The following is a 17888-nucleotide window of genomic DNA, read 5'->3' on the forward strand; positions in this document are numbered from 1 at the left end:
TCCACTGGATATAGCAATACCCCATATATTGTGCATTACTGTCTGAGCACACAGCAATACTCAGAAGGGAAGGAGCCCTGTTTGGCTTTTGGAACACATATTTTGCTTGACGATTTGGGGGCATATAGCAGATCTCCAAAGGTGCCCATGATTTATTGTGCATTCACTGCTTTTATATTCAGATCTCTGGTTTGAGGTCTTTCCCTATACAGACATAGGGAGAGAACTGTCAGAGTCGGGCCGCCACCTCCTCTGACTAGTCGGCTTTTGCTTTGGCCCATATCTGTATTCTTGCCTAAAGTTATAAAATAATGTAAGTATATAAAGAACCTACACTGCCCTAGAACAGAGACCTATATCCAGTAAGGCTTGTTAATGCCCCATATTCACTCCGATGTTTTGGGACCTGTCCACATTATTCAGGTGTTTCCAATAAGTTAACAAACACTTTTATTGTAATGCTCAGAAAGAATTTATTGCAAAAGAACCGACCGCAAGCACAATAATTGATTATCAGAATAATAATTTTCTGTAGATATGATTTTTCACCCCATCAGAAATTTACGCAAATTTAAAGATTTAGAAACTTTATAGAAAGAAATCTTTCTTATGACATGACTTTGTCATTGTGATGTGAAGGACCTGTAAAAAATAAGAAGCCATAGTTAGTGGGTAAATCATGCTACAGACTATGTACTGTACATGTAAGTGTGAACTTCATCCTTCTTAACTGGAATCTGTCAGTAGGACCAACTCTCCCAAGCCGTCTATATGGGCGTGTAGGTCATAGGAAGCTGAATCCAATGATACCTTGATATCTGCAATCCGATGACTGGTTCTTGAGAAATCATCGTGCTTCTTATATGCTAATGAGCTGAATAGATCTCTGTGCTAGATTGCAGACAAGAAAAACATGGATTTCTTGGGAACCATTTTTCATACTGCAGATATATCTACAGATGACTTAGGAGGGTTGATCCTACTGACAGATTCCCTTTATACTTGCAATAGCCTCCTACAGTAGGTATCACTGGTGTCCAATCATGTCCTCCTCATACTATTTAAAGGGAACTTGTCATGAGATTCAAGCTGCCTGAACCACGGACAGCATGAACAAGACACTGACTGGAAGTCCGCAGCCGGCTATGTATTACTGTGGTGTTTTAGAGGAAATATACTTTGGAGTCCAGCCGGAAACTGCTTCTTTCTACCCTGACTCTATGATTGACCGACTTTTCCTTATAAACACACATAGGAAGAAACCTGTGACTCAACTGGAACAGGGCAGATTTAGTCATACGAGACACATAAATCCCAGCTGGATTTTACAAAATATGTGTTTTCTGAAACACTGCAATGCTTCAGAGTAGAGCATGCTGTACCCAGCTGTGATCACACAGCCAGTGTCAGATTCATGCTGCCCGTAGACCATAGGCCGTGTCAGGTCCTCCAGGATCTGCCCTCAGGTGCCCTCACCTCAGATCTACTGCTCAACGCTCAACAGAGAGTTCAGTCACTTGACTACACTTGTCGGTGCTCAATTCTAATATTAGCAAGGTCGATCCTGAGTCGACCTCTAAAGGTAAGAATCTTGTATTTTTATTTAACCCATAAAACGCCTGATACAATGGCACCTCCGAAGGCAGTTTCTCCTGGTCTCCATCTTTATGGAAATCAATGCTAATGGATAACAGTGGATTACCATTATCCATGGCAGATATTACTAGGGGTACAGCAGGGTAGCAAGCAATAAGGTAAACTGCAAATACTATGAAGCATTTTGTAACAGACACGAGAGCAAAATGCACAAATTTATTTAAATCTTGTTATCTGTTGCTTTTTGCTAAAATACGATCTTTATAGGACTATAAAGTGGGTTTCCATTTTGTTTGTGAGAGGAAAATAACAGCAGCAAGTGCTATAAAATACTATTTATCTTTTCTATCCTATAGCTTAGTACCAAGTGACCACTGCAGTCAATCACCTTGGGGCCCACATACCATACAGCTGGCATAATGCTGGTCATGATTCCAGCACAGTTTGGTAAATGACAGCTGGTCACTTGCTGGTTGCTTGTGAACAAAGACCTGGTGGACCCCCAGGGAATGAGCTCTGGATTGGTAAGTGAATGGAGAGATGAATACTCTTGGGAACGTTCTCATCTACGGAGACCTCAACGCAAGAACGGGAAGAGAAAGAGACTACCTGACCACTGATGGAAACATCTATATACTTGGAGCAGATACCGACTGTGACAACCCAGTGCACACCGACAGGAACAGCTATGATTGCACAGTTAATAAAAGTGGCAGAACGCTGTTGAACCTATGCCGAAGCCTTGGACTTCGTATCCTCAATGGCCGCACCAAGGGAGACTCACTGGGAAGACATACCCTAAACTCCCATGTGGGCAGCAGTGTGATAGACTATGCCATCACAGATATGGACCCTACAAATATTGGCGCCCTTATAGTCACCCCACAAACACATCTGTCAGACCATAACCAACTGCTCCTATACATCAAATCCACAAAGAAATCACCCTCACAAACCCCGCAAAAGACCGGCCTCTTTAGCCTGCCACCATCCTTCAAATGGTCCAAGATGTCGGCCCCAAAATACAAAGATGCCATCAACAGACCAGAGATCAAGGAGAAGCTCCAATGTTTCCATAATAACGTGTATGAACTCAACCCAGAAGGAGTACACCTAGCGGTAAGAGACCTTAACGACATTCTATATGCCATGGCAGAAATGTCTGACCTGAAAAGAATCATCAACAAGAGACCGAGTAAACAAAATCCCAACAACTGGTTTGACAAAGAATGCAAGACCATACGGAAGGCCCTAAGAATGGCCTCAAATAAAAAACACAGAGACCCCAATAACCCCACTCTGAGAGAAGCCTACCACACCGTACAACGAAATTACAAAGCCATCCTCAGAAAGAAAAAGCAAAACGACATCTCTGCCAAACTCCTCCAACTCCAAGATGCCCTTGAAGACAACAAATTTTGGGAACTGTGGAATCACCTTGGATCCAACCAGAAAAGCAACAGCCTCCACATCCAGAGCGGCAACATCTGGCTCCAGTACTTCAAGGACCTCTACAATGACATCCCAAGTGAAGACCTGAACCTGGCACAAAAAGAGCTTGTGAAAAAACTGAAAGATATGGAGGAAAAGTTCAAAGATTTCCAAAATCCTCTGGATACACCAATCACACTGACAGAAATAACAGAAAGGATCACACAGATAAAAGGTAAAAAAGCCAGTGGTCCAGATGGGATCCTCCCAGAAATGCTGAAATACAGCCCTCCAGACATCCAGGCTGCGATAACAAAACTATTTAATATTGTACTGCAGGCCGGCTGCTTCCCCAAAAACTGGAACCAAGGCCTCATAACCCCTATACACAAAAATGGGGACAAGTACGACCCAGCAAACTACCGAGGGATATGTGTCAGCAGCAACCTGGGTAAACTCTTCAACTGCATCCTGAACAAGAGGATCCTCACCTTCCTCACCGAGCACAACGTCCTCAGCAAGAGCCAAGCAGGGTTCATGCCAAACCACCGCACCACTGACCACATCTACACTCTGCACAGCCTCATCAAGAGCCACGTCCACAATACAAAGAACGGGAAGATATACGCTTGTTTTGTGGACTTCAAGAAGGCCTTCGACTCAGTGTGGCACCCAGGACTATTCCTAAAATTGCTGGGGAGCGGAATAGGAGGCAAAACATATGATGTCATCCGAAGCTCCTACACAGAGAACAGTTGCAGTGTGAAGGTCAACGGAAGGAGGACAGCCTATTTCCAACAAAGTCGAGGAGTGAGACAGGGCTGCAGCCTCAGTCCAACGCTCTTTAACATCTACATCAACGAGCTGGCAGTGGCCCTAGAGTCCTCCTCAGCACCAGGACTCACCCTCCATGACACCCAGGTGAAATTTCTGCTGTATGCAGATGACCTCGTGCTGTTATCACCAACTGAGAAAGGCCTCCAAGATCATCTGAAAAACCTAGAGACCTTCAGCAGCACATGGGCACTGCCAATCAACGAGAAAAAAACTAATATCATGGTGTTCCAGAAAAGAAAGCAGAAACCCACTGGCAATCCTACCTTTATGATAGACAACCGTCCACTTACTGAAACCAACAGGTACACCTACCTGGGCCTAGAACTCAGCCAGTCAGGGAGCTTCAAGCAAGCCATAGAGTCACTAAAAGACAAGGCATCCAAAGCCTTCTATGCCATCAGAAGGCGTCTGTACCACCTCAAGGCACCAGTAACCGTATGGCTAAAAATTTTTGACTCCATCATTGCCCCAATTCTTCTATACGGTAGTGAGGTCTGGGGCCCAGTCTCATACCCAAACTGGTCAAAGTGGGACGCTGGGCCGACAGAAATATTCCACCTAGAGTTCTGCAAGCATCTTCTCCAAGTCCATCGGAGCACATCAAATAGCGCCTGCCGAGCAGAGCTGGGCAGATTCCCACTACACATCGCAATAAAGAAGAAGGCGCTGTCATTCAAGGCTCATCTACAAAGTAGCAGTCCCAGCTCCTACCATCACAAAGCCTTCCTACACCAGGAAGCCTCAGGAAGCCTCCCAAGGAAAAGTACCCAAAGCCAGTCTGACCAAGCCATCAACCTCCATGGCCTGACAAAAGGTGAAATCCAGAAAATGGTACACAAAGTCAAAGAGGAATATCTCAGCATCTGGAGGAACGACATAAACAAATCCGAGAAACTGACAATATACCGGAATCTACAGAGGGAGTACAAACTGGCCCCATATCTAGAGAAACTAGAAAACCCCAAAGATCGACAGATCCTGAGCCGGTACAGACTGAGCGCCCACAGCCTACTCATCGAATCCGGGCGGCACCGACAGAACTACAAGCCTCGAGAGAACAGACTCTGCCAGCAGTGCCCCCAGGAGGCCGTGGAGGATGAGGCCCACTTCCTGCTGAGGTGCCCCAAATACTCCGCAGTGAGGGACACTCACTTCAAGAGGCTGTCTGATCTCCTCCCAGATTTCACCTCCAAGGAGGAGGAAGAGAAACTGCCGATAATACTGGGGGAAGAGGAAAGTGCAGTGGCCGTAGCAGCGGAATATGTCAGTGCCTGCCACAGACTAAGAGGAGCCTGATATGTCATGGACTCCTATACCCCAACACTGGACATATCCCTATCACCCGACTAAAGAGCCCGATATGTCATGGACTCCTATACCCCACCCTGGAAACATCCCCTATCCTCTAAAAGGAATTTGATATTCCCTGGACCTCTATATGCCCCCCCTCCCCCACCCCCGTATTTTTACCATATGCTTTGGCAATGCTAACATGTACTTAGTCCTGCCAATAAAGCTCATTTGAATTTGAATTTGAATTTGAATAGGGGTTTTTGAAAATTTTGCTGCCAATTTACTTTTTTTCATGAACTCGATAATGACTTTTGATATTTTTAGATAGAATTGAATATCATTCAGTAGTTTGATAAAAAAAATGTTAAATCTAAAATGTTTAAATGTTTAATTTTTATATATTCAGATCTTATGTTCAGAAATTTCCTAGACATTGGTTTTAGAAAACTAATGCAAGTGTTAGGAACAATTGGAAATAACAAAACATCACCCAATTGACCGTAAGGCATTCACATGCTTTGGAAAAATGACTAATGCCACTGCCGTGTGCCTTCAGATCAGAGATGCTTCTTCTGAATAGATCTTTCCAGCAGGAGAGAAACATTTCTTATTAGCGCTCAGATGTTACTAAAGAGATGTTACAGATTACAAGTTAGCTAAGCATCAGCGCTCAATGACAGCAGCAGATGCAAAGGTAAGTGTAATTATGGGTATATAAAAAATTGTTATGCAATGAAAAGCTCAAAAAATCAGACATGTTTATCTTTGAAAAAAAGACAAGATGATCTAGTTACATGTCTAAGTACAGTATATGTGTAGGACTCATAAACATCTGTCATATGAATTATTCATTGCAGTAAGGCACTCTGGTCAAACCCAATAAAATGCAAATAAAAATACTTAAAAAAAAAGATTAGACTAAAAAGCAACTAAAATGTCATATACCACCCTCTAATAGAGCTTGGCCAGTTAATCCAGTTAATATGCAGACTGGTAAGGATGATGTTCTCCTATAGAACCATATTAATGCCCTATCCTAGTATACACAAGGATATGTCAGAAGAGAGATCATATCATATTGGTAGAAACCATTAACTAGAAAAACACCAAAAAAGTCAGTTTAATGCTACCAGACAAAACTGCATCCTTGCTAGATAATCCTCAGCACGAAAAAAGAACTATCACAGGTGAAAATGATGGACAATATTACTGTCACCCACACTTTTCTACATATTATAATCCCACTACAAACAAGAGGGATAGTAGTACCATGTAACCAGTAACCCCGAACACCATATCACATAGAGCAGGGGTAGCAGCGCAATCTCCCTCTCCATGCATTTGGTTCCTCAGCTCCCGCATAATGAGAAAATCAATAAGAAATATAGATAAAGGAAGTCATGATCCTGTTGTGCGTATATACATTATATATGGTGGAAATGATCAGTAAGTGCTGGCTAAAGCGATAAGTAATGATAACATTTAATGAAGTTTGGTAACTCGTTATCCAAGCTACACTGACGGTATAGCTGCACCATCTATCACTTTAGCCAGCACTTGGCGACATTGATCATGCTCACCATATAACTATGCACAGCAGGGTCATGAGTCCCTTCATCTATATTTTGTTATTGATTTCCTCATGATATATAATGACCCTGACCTATCTGATGCATGGACAAGGGAAACACATTGGTACCCCTGAAATGTGTTGGAATAGCGGTCCATGCTCTGCTGGAGGTTAGTATACAACTTTTTAATTGTTGTTTGTTAAAAGCTAAGCTTTACCGTATTTCCTTTTGATCTATTACGTTTGATCCCAGTGCTTTACTGGCATTGGTTAGTACATTCATCGCATGGTCTTATAAACGATTTGTGTGTATGAGATAGGAAACTTTAAGCTAGTTGAATAAATATTGGAAGTAAATATATGTAACTGTATATGTTGTTACCTTTGTTTAGCCTCCAAGAATACCGCCCAAGACACCTCCTACGGCATCTACGACACCTCCTACGACACCTCCTACGACACCTCCTACGGCACCTACGACATTTCCTACGACACCTACGACATTTCCTAGGACACCGCCAGCCACTCCGACCACTCCAGCAACAGTTTTGAGCACACCACCAACAATACCTATAACACCTCCAAGAAGGGTACCAGTCAGGGAGGCTATAATAGCTGAAAGGTCAAGATGCAGACCAGAGCAAATTGAAGGCAAAGCTCCTACAATACCCTGGAAAAAAATTGGTCAACAATTAGTATTTTGAGATCAAGGATACCGTACAAATATATACTCTGGTTTAAAAATTATTATTGTAATATTAAACAAGCTTTCTTATCACTTGTCCATCCCTTCTCTTTACTATGAGAGTTGCCATGGCAAGTTGCCACTGATCCGGTTTCTGAGACCCAGCTACTCATGGAAGGGGCTATTTATCTCTGACAAAATCTGCAAGAAGTTTCAATGTTCTCTCTCTATTTGTGTGGGGTTTCTAACACACTCAAAAAATTGTTCCTATAGAGAATTTAGAATGTGAGCCCCAATGGACACAGCGATCTGGGTTCCCAACAGTCCAGAAATTCCAGGACAGCCTGTAAAAATAGGCCATTTTTTTGCTCTGTTCGTAAATTAAAATGAAGGGGTCTGTGATTTTTTAAGCAGAATAAACTTCTACAGATTCTTCTAACTGTAATTTTCATCATTTTCAGTTTACAATGTATGCAGCTCATGCATCATATCAGAATTATGGGCTGTAGGCCTAGCTCACTTATAGTCATGATGATTTATTATGGTTCCAATGTGTCCCTAAAAATATTGTATGCCTATGATTTTTAGCCTTTTAGAGAAAATAAAAAAAGTCAAGTTGGCAATCCTTACAGTGATGATGGTGGGTAAAGTGCTGTGGAATTAATGGGACTATGTCAGGGAGCTGAATAAGTAAATGAAGTATTGTATGGTAGATGTTATGAATGGATGTCCATGAACTACACAGATGGCCCAAGTCTCTCATCTATGTAAAAGTAGTGGGCGACCTCTTTAATGATGAGATAATCCTTTTATGTCTGTACAACATAAAGAAAATAATTTCAAAAGATAGGTACCCGGTAAAGAGAAAGGGGTTGTCCACTACTCAGATAACCCTTTCTGAATCCCTATATTTCTACCCAGTAAAATAATAACACTTATATTCCCCTCTGGTGTCAGCATTGTCTCTCCTGGAGATTATGTGATATTAACATTTCAAGCAATACACAAGGCCAATCAGCGCTGGCTTCACTCTCCCCACCTTTAGATTAATCACACACATGTCTTTTGGTTGTTTGACAGTCAGAAATTACACAGGGACTGCCTAACAAACAATCAATCCCTGCATGTGTTATGGCTGCCTAACAAACAATCAATCCCTGCATGTGTTGTGGCTGTCTAACAAACGGGGAATCCCTGCATGTGTTGTGGCTGCCTAACAAACGATCAATCCCTGCATGTGTTATGGCTGTCTAACAAACGATCAATCCCTGCATGTGTTGTGGCTGTCTAACAAACGGGGAATCCCTGCATGTGTTGTGGCTGTCTAACAAACGGGCAATCGCTACATGTGTTGTGGCTGTCTAACAAACGATCAATCCCTGCATGTGTTGTGGCTGTCTAACAAACGGGCAATCCCTGCATGTGTTGTGGCTGTCTGACAAACGATCAATCACTGCATGTGTTGTGGCTGTCTAACAAATGATCAATCACTGCATGTGTTGTGGCTGTCTAACAAACGATCAATCACTGCATGTGTTGTGGCTGTCTAACAAACGGGCAATCCCTACATGTGTTGTGGCTGTCTAACAAACGGGCAATCCCTGCATGTGTTGTGGCTGTCTAACAAACGGGCAATCCCTGCATGTGTTGTGCCTGTCCAACAAACGGGCAATCCCTACATGTGTTGTGGCTGCCTAACAAACGATCAATCCCTGCATGTGTTGTGGCTGTCTAACAAACAGACAATCCCTGCATGTGTTGTGGCTGTCTAACAAACAGGCAATCCCTGCATGTGTTGTGGCTGTCTAACAAACGGGCAATCCCTGCATGTGTTGTGGCTGTCTAACAAACGGGCAATCCCTGCATGTGTTGTGGCTGTCTAACAAACAGGCAATCCCTGCATGTGTTGTGGCTGTCTAACAAACGGGCAATCTCTGCATGTGTTGTGGCTGTCTAACAAACTGGCAATACCTACATGTGTTGTTGCTGTCTAAAAAACGGGCAATCCCTGCATGTGTTGTGGCTGCCTAACACTAGAAGTCCCAGAAATTTCAAGCTCCCCCTGAAGTCCTGAAAGAGGGTCAAATGACCCTTAAGGTACCGTCACACTCAGCAACTTTGCAAAGAGAATGACAACAATTCGTGACGTTGCAGCGTACTGGATAGCGATCTCGTTGTGTTTGACACGCAGCAGCGATCTGGATCCCGCTGTGCCATCGCTGGTCGGAGCTAGAAGTCCAGAACTTTATTTTGTCGCCAGGTCGGCGTGCATCGTCATGTTTGACATCAAAAGCAACGATGCCAGCAACGAGCATAGGGCCCCTAGATGTGTGTCGGATCGGTACACTCCAGCTGTTTGACATGGAGCTAACAACCAGCGAGAACGAGAAGTGAGTCGCTGGATCGCTCCTGCATCGTTCTGGAGTTGCTGTGTTTGACGTCTCTACAGTGACCTAAACAGCGATGCTCCAGCGATCTAGTTTAGGTCGGATCGTTGTCTATATCGCTGCAGCATCGCTGAATGTGATGGTACCTTTAATCCAAACTGACAACCCTGATGGCTCCAATTAGCATCCTTTCATTTGTAAATGTGGCCATTGCCTGAGGAATCTGCAAGTGGCAATTGTGTTGATACACCTCAACTTGTTGTTGTAACTCTTGTAAGAGAGTGTAAACAAAAGAATGCAAGCTGCTCCTGAGTGTCTGCCCACTCCCCAGCTGCATTGTTGTGCAGGGGATATGCATAAGGTTGATAACACCTTATCAAATTTGCATGCAGCCTTTTGTGCTGTGGGGGATAAATAGGTGACTGCTTCACCTATTTTGTTCACAAGAAGCAAAATGCAGAGAAGGCACACCATAACAACAGACAATGGAACTGATCCTGAGCAGCACCAAACCCTTCTGACTCAGATGGAGAAGACATAGTCCTTCAACCGGTTTCGGACTCTGAGCTGTCTTCAGGTTAGATTTTTCAAATTACCTAATTTTATTTCCTGACTATCTTTTTTAGGCTAGGTTCACATTTGAGAGAATTTCAGTTCCCTGCGAATCAAGCAGGGAACTTAGAAATTGTCTCAGCCTCCGCATGTTCCCCACATGTGGGAGACTGAGGAATGCGATTCGCACCCCAACATCCCCCCTCCCCAGGGAATGCATCTTGAGGAGTTCTCTGTGCGGGGGGGGGGATGCGGGGATGCATCCAGTAAACACAGCAGGTTGCTAGGGACCACGTTCCCCGCTCTCCCGCATGCGGGGAACATTCAGAGGCTGAGAAAATGTCTAAGTTCCCTGCTGGATTAGCTGGGAACTGAAATTCTCTCAAATGTGAACCCAGCCTTTAGAACCAAAACAAAATGTTAATTTGAAATTATTTATCTTGCAGATGAGGAGACTCCTCCTCTACCAAAAAAGAGAGCTCGGTTGGCGAGTGAGCCGACAGACCGCAAAAGATGGCACAGTGAGGCATGAAGTACAAGTGGGGAAAAGTCTCCATTTTACCCCAATAGAACCGTACCCTACAGATGGAGAGCTAAGTGTCCGGAGTCGCCTTCAGAGCTTCCTCTGTTTTACCACTCTTGACATGCTTTGTAGCATTCAAGAATGGACTACTCAACATGCACGTCACACGGAGCAGGTGGATTGGTTCATGGGTCTCCTGGAACTAATGGCATTTATTTCAGTCATTATCTTGCGGGGGGTGACCAAGGTTCCATCACTACGTGACAGCTGGTCAGCAAACCTGGCAAACCCAAGGATCATTGCAACTATGACCTGAAACCGCTTCCAAGACATCATGCTACACCTTCGCTTTGATGACATGTTCACACGCAGTGAGCGAGTGGAGACCGATAAGTTTGCTGCAATCTCCGATGTGTGGAGATCATTTGTCACCAAATGCTTCGCATCCTACAACCCTGGTTGACACATCACTATTGATGAGCAGCTTTTCCTGTCAAAGACTCGCTGCTGTTTTCTGCAATACATTGCAACAAAACCAGACAAGTTTGGCATCAAGTTTTGGGTGGCTTGCGACTTGAAATCAAAGTACATCTGTAATGTCCTCCCATATCTTGGCAAGGACCCCAGTCATCCTGGCGGGGAGAAACTGTCCAAAACTGTAGTGATGAGGCTGATGGAACCATTCATGGACATGGGCAGAACTGTAACCACGGACAATTTCTTTACATCATTGTCACTTGCGCAACAACTGCTTAGCCGAAAACCACTATCCTCGGCATAGTCAACAAGAGTCGCTGGGAAATTCCTCAATCCACTAGATAGATGGACCTCATTGAATTCACCACTCAGGTGTTTTCAACCACTGGTGCCACACTGACAGTGTATGCACCCAAACGAAAGAAGGCTGCCTACATTCTCAGGAGCATGCACAGTGTGGTTGAGACTGAGGATACCAACAAAAGGAAGCCAAACATGGTCACACAATACAACCACACAAAGTGCGGTGTGTATTGTGAGGCAGTGACCCCTGTTACAGCTAGGGGGCACTGTATGTGCTCTCCAGAATGTGCAAGGAAGCGTAGTGAGGCCATGAGGGCGTACTACAGACACAGGTGTGGCTGTATTTAGAATAGTGAAGCAGTGACTGATTAAAAAGCCCTGTAGTACTGGGGGAGGTGTGTCAGTGTGTTCTTGGAGGCAGACAGGGCAGTTGTCTGCAGAGCTCTCTCTGTGTGAAGCAGCACAGAGGCTAAAGGATCCAGAGAGACTGACACCCTGCGTCTTGGGCTGTCTTATGTGTACCCGGCTGCACTCCAGAGGATAAAGAGTGCAGTGCGCTGAGTGAGTACAGAAACTTGATACCGGTGTGCGGTCACCCAGGGAAACTGGACAGAGGGAAGTTCGACCTGTGAATTGACTGCGTCATATAGCCATGCATTATTAATGGACTGTATGAAGAAGCTGTATACTATATTGACTGTGTGAAGTAACACAATAAAAGAACGTTTTGTTTGAACTTGCTACCGCTGCATCACATTATGTTCTACAACATGATTGACATGGCAGCACTGAATGCTCATGTTCTTTATCAGGCATGCACTGGGGTGCAGGAGAGAGGGGTGGACTTCCTGGTTGAGCTTGCAAAAGAGTTAGGTGGCTCTCATGTGACTGAAAAGAATGCACGCAAGGAGAAAATCCTTCGGCAACAACCTTCCACACCCAGCCCTGGCAAAAGGGCGAAGTGTCAGGTCAACCATCGATGCACGAACAATCCCTGTAAGTGTTGCCGCTGTGTAACAGCCCAAGACATGCAGGTGAGGGGACTCGAATATATTATCCGAGTACTCTGAAGATTCTGGGTTAGCACACGAGGAACCTCGGATAACACCTTATCTGAGCACATTCGCTCATCACTAGCTAGAACTTAAATGAGTTTTCTGGCTTAGGGTACCGTCACACTATACGATTTACCTACGATCACGACCAGCGATACGACCTGGCTGTGATCGTAGGTAAATCGTAGTGTGGTCGCTGGGGAGCTGTCACACAGACAGCTCTCCAGCGACCAACGATGTCGAGGTCCTCGGGTAACCAGGGTAAACATCGGGTTACTAAGCACAGGACCGCGCTTAGTAACCTGATGTTTACCCTGGTTACCAGTGTAAAAAAAAACAAACAGCACATTCCGGTGTCTGTCCCTTGCCGTCTGCTTCCCGCACTCACTGACTGCCGGCCGTAAAGTGAAAGCACAGCACAGCGGTGACGTCACCGCTGTGCTCTGCTTTCACTTTACGGCCGGCAGTCAGTGAGTGCAGGAAGCAGACGGCAAGGGACCTGACGGACACTGGAATGTAAGTATGTGCTGTTTTTTTTTTTTTACATTTACGCTTGTAACCAGGGTAAACATTGGGTTACTAAGCGTGGACCTGCGCTTAGTAACCCAATGTTTACCCTGGTTACAAGCGAACGCATCGCTAGATCGCATCGCTAGATCGGTGTCACACACACCGATCTAGCGATGACAGCGGGAGATCCAGCGACGAAAGAAAGTTCCAAACGATCTGCTACGACGTACGATTCTCAGCAGGATCCCTGATCGCTGCTGCGTATCAGACACAGCGATATCGTAACGATATCGCTGGAATGTCACGAATCGTACCGTCGTAGCGATCGAAATGGCACTGTGTGACGGTACCCTTAGATTAAAGGAGATTTATTGCCTGTAGTCGGCCTCTTGTCTCTAACTAAGCCCCATCCACTGTTTAGATAGGTACTAAGGCTTATCTACAACAGAAATCACAAAACATTTTTCTCAGTTATCTCTTGTGGTAAATATGTGAATGTTTTATTTAAGGAAATGGACATAGAAAGAAGGATAAGTTTGCCTCCCCTGTGAGTAGGCGCATAACACACATAGGAATCCATAAGTAAATACCACTTACCAAAGCTCCAATTAGTGTATTCAATAGGTCACTCAGAACATAACCTAGTTTTGCCAAGATTCCTTCCTGCAGATTTTGAGAAATGTAAAATAATGGGACAGATTTACAAATACTGTGTGTTTCTTAGTCATCTTACAGCAGTACTTTCATGAATATTTGTTCTCTAAATGTATGTATATGTGCATGTAGAGTAGTGTGAGTGTATTCATATACTCACCTAGCTCTGCTTTCTGCATGATCCAGCGCTCTTCCACTCCGCTTCTCAGTGATGTCACCGCACTTCAGACTCTCCGGATCACGCTACGCTCTATGTGTGAGGTGGAAATCTCTTACAGTGAAAGCACTATGGAGATTCATTCTGACGTTCCATAGACTTACATTGTAAAAAAAACACTATGGGGTCAGGCTGAGCACAATGTGATGTGGAGATTCTGCCGAGCGGTGACGTCACTCAGAAGCGGAGCAGAGCGCTGCTGGATCCTGGAGAAAGCAGCAGTAGGTGAGTATATTATTACACTCATACTACACTACATGAACAGATTTAGGCAAAGCGCCAGAATTGGGGTCTCTCAACGATTCTTCACTTCTGGGGTGGCTGCGAGCTGGTATTTTTAGACTGGGAAGTGCCCAACAACTATGGACTTCCCTGCCTGAAAATATCAGCTTTCAGCTGTCTGCTTTACCTTTGCTGGTTGCAGCGTGAGTGTGAGCGGCAAAAGAACGGCTTTTTTCCAGCAGAGCCGTGGAGTAAGACAAGGCTGCAGCCTAAGCCCAACGCTCTTCAACATCTACATCAACGAGCTGGCTACCGCCCTGGAATCCTCCTCAGCACCAGGTCTCACCCTCCACGACGCCCAGGTGAAATTCCTGCTGTATGCAGATGACCTGCTGCTGCTGTCACCAACCGAGAAAGGCCTCCAGGACAACCTGAAATTCCTAGAGAAATTCAGCTCCACCTGGGCCCTACCGGTCAACCTAAAGAAAACCAACACCATGGTGTTCCAGAGGAGAAAGAGAAGATCAGACCAACACCCATCATTTATCCTTAGGGGCAGCACGGTGGCGCAGTGGTTAGCACAGCAGCCTTGCAGCGCTGGGGTCCTGGGTTCTAATCCCACCCAGGACAACATCTGCAAAGAGTTTGTATGTTCTCTCCGTGTTTCCTCCGGGCACTCCGGTTTCCTCCCACGTTCCAAAGACATACTGATAGGGATTCTAGATTGTGAGCCCCATCGGGGACAGTGATGATAATGTGTGCAAAATTGTAAAGCGCTGCGGAATATGTTAGCGCTATATAAAAATAAAGATTATTATTATTATTATTAAAACTAAGGGGACCGCACGTCATTTTATTCCAATTATTTATTTATTTTTTAGATTGATAGATGTACAGTAAGCTGCACATTCAGGGCACAACTTATATATGTGACAGACATCTATTTATTACCTACCTGGATGGTACACACATACACACAGATGTCACTCAGATAACTCACAGATACACATGGACACATGGACACACAATAGAAAAACACAGATGGTAAAAACGGACCATGTAACACATACATTTATTATGCGGACGTGTAAGGGGGGCCTTAGACTGATTTCTGGCTGTTTTCATTAGTAAATCTCCCCATGTGTTAATTCTATGTAATTTACATTTCCTAGATAGAAGTATCATTTTTAACACAAATTGTACTTGGGAAGCTGTATTTTCTACAATATTATTATAGGTAACTAGAGTATTGTACGAAGCTGATTCTAGCCATGAATATGATAAAACCTATTATAAATCTAGAATACAGCACTCTCAGAGCAACATGTGTGACTTGGATACACTCCACATGTGTTATATACAGTATAGTCTTAAGTAGATTGTTTAGGAATCAAATTTGCCGACTTTTCAAATTTTCACCTAAAATTTGATGAATTCTTTGCAAATTGAGTGTTCCTTATTATGCACTGGGGTCTCTCCAGACCCCAAAGAATAGTAAATGTGACATGTGAAAAATAAAAGTAACTAACATTCCCCTTACTGCTCACCTATTCAGCCCCCATCTGCTCGCAGTTCGCTGCCCGCCATCCAGGCTTGTTCTTTCTGTAGTTGTGCGCCTAGCCTCTTCACTATAGGCCAGGACTTCCGGCCCGTTATAAGGTCACAGCGCACGTCGTGATATCATGGCATTGTAACCTTATGACGTGCAGTGACTTCCAAGGCCTGATGGTGACTAGTCCTGGCCTAAGGTGAAGAGGCCAGAGATGTGGAGCATGGTAGTGGAGAGGAGAGGGCGGTATGTAGCAAGCACAGGGGCGGCCGGAGAACAGTGCGGTGATCCGCTCATGTCTAACTATATAAAATGTGTCCGCATCTATATATATATATCTAATATATAAAGCTGAATGTGTGTGTGTGTGTGTGTGTATGTACAGGATTGGCATCTGCACCGTCGCAGCTACAGCCACAAAATTTTGCACAGTCACACGTCTGGACCCCGAGAGCGTCATAGGCTATGTTGTGAGGCGAAATTTTAACCCCGCGCGTTCCAATTTACCAAACAATTTTGCCCCTATCTACATAATGGGGAAAAAAGTGAAAGGAAAAGTGTTGGAGGCGTCGCAGCTACAGCCACAAAATTTTGCACAGTCACACATCTGGACCCTGAGAGCATCATAGGCTATGTTGTGAGGTGAAAATTTAACCCCGCGCTTTCCAATTCACCAAACAATTTTGCCCCTATCTACATAATGGGGAAAAAGTGAAAGGAAAAGTGTTGGAGGCGTCGCAGCTACAGCCACAAAATTTTGCACAGTCACACGTCTGGACCCCGAGAGCGTCATAGGCTATGTTGTGAGGTGAGATTTTTACCCCGCACTTTCCAATTCACCAAACAATTTTGCCCCTATCTACATAATGGGGAAAAAAGTGAAAGGAAAAGTGTTGGAGGCAAATTGACAGCTGCCAGATGTGAACAAGAGCGATAGCGCCAAAGAGTATACACCGTACAGTTGCTAAGGTGGGGCCCCGACATGGGATACTCACCACACACGGGGATATGAACACACACACAAAATGGGCCACACACTACCACGTGCTTGAACACATATACCACCCTCAGCACACATTTCACCACACATACACCAACCTCACCACATAAAAGTCGAAACACAAAAGTCGCCACTCAAAACTCGCCACGCGCAAAACTCGCCACATGCAAAAACTAGGCTCACGCAAAACTCGCCACAAGTGCAAAACTCACCTCATGGAAAACTCGCCACACGCAAAACTTGCACACGTGGAAAAATTGCCAAATGCACAAAAGTTGCAACACATGCAAAAGTTGCCTCACACAAAACTTGCACATACTCAAAAGACACCACACATAAAACTCGCCATGCGCAAAACTCGCCATGTACAAAACTTGCTGCACACAACTTGCTACACTAACCTGTCACATGCAACTCGACACACAAAAAGTTGCTACACGCATGTTGCCACACAAAACTCATCTCACAAAAGTCGCTACATGCAGGTCGCCACACGCAACTCAACACACACCACTTGACACATGAAACTCACCCTAAAACACACACAAGTCTGGTATTATCCTTCAAAAATAAAAATCTGATTAATAAGCAGACAAACTACAAGAGCAACAAATGTACCATATAGGAAATACGGCAGCTGTCAGTCACATGACCTGTCTATTATGTGTATGTGTGAGCTAATATATACTGCCAGGGGGAGGGCTTCTTGTTGGCTGGGGATTTATCAGGCTGCCAATTTAGCTTACAAATACTGAGGTAAAAATACTGAGCAAATAACGTGTGAACGAGGTCTAATACAGGAGGAGATGACACACAGGTATATACTATATACAGGAGGAGATGACACACAGATATATACTATATACAGGAGAGATGACACACAGGTATATACTATATAGAGGAGGAGATGACATGCAGGTACATACTATATACAGGAGGAGATGACATACAGGTATAAACTATATACAGGAGGAGATGACACACAGGTTACTACTATATACAGGAGCAGATGACCTACAAGTATGTA

General features: G+C 44.4%; 1 protein-coding gene across 1 annotated transcript in view; it reads right to left on the bottom strand.

Annotated features, from left to right (window-relative positions):
* Window positions 1–448: 448 nt before the first annotated feature.
* LOC138675616 (uncharacterized) overlaps window positions 449–17888 on the bottom strand; it is a 34693-nt gene continuing 17253 nt past the window's right edge. Inside the window, exons 8-10 of the mRNA XM_069764004.1 lie at window positions 13817–13882; window positions 7110–7397; window positions 449–642 (exon numbers count right to left, since the gene is read on the bottom strand). Coding sequence (XP_069620105.1) covers window positions 7116–7397; window positions 13817–13882 — 348 coding nt within the window. The 3' untranslated portion in view covers window positions 449–642; window positions 7110–7115. The remainder of the gene's footprint in view (window positions 643–7109; window positions 7398–13816; window positions 13883–17888) is intronic.

This window comes from Ranitomeya imitator, chromosome 4, assembly GCF_032444005.1.
Source record: "Ranitomeya imitator isolate aRanImi1 chromosome 4, aRanImi1.pri, whole genome shotgun sequence".
Lineage (NCBI taxonomy): Eukaryota > Metazoa > Chordata > Amphibia > Anura > Dendrobatidae > Ranitomeya > Ranitomeya imitator.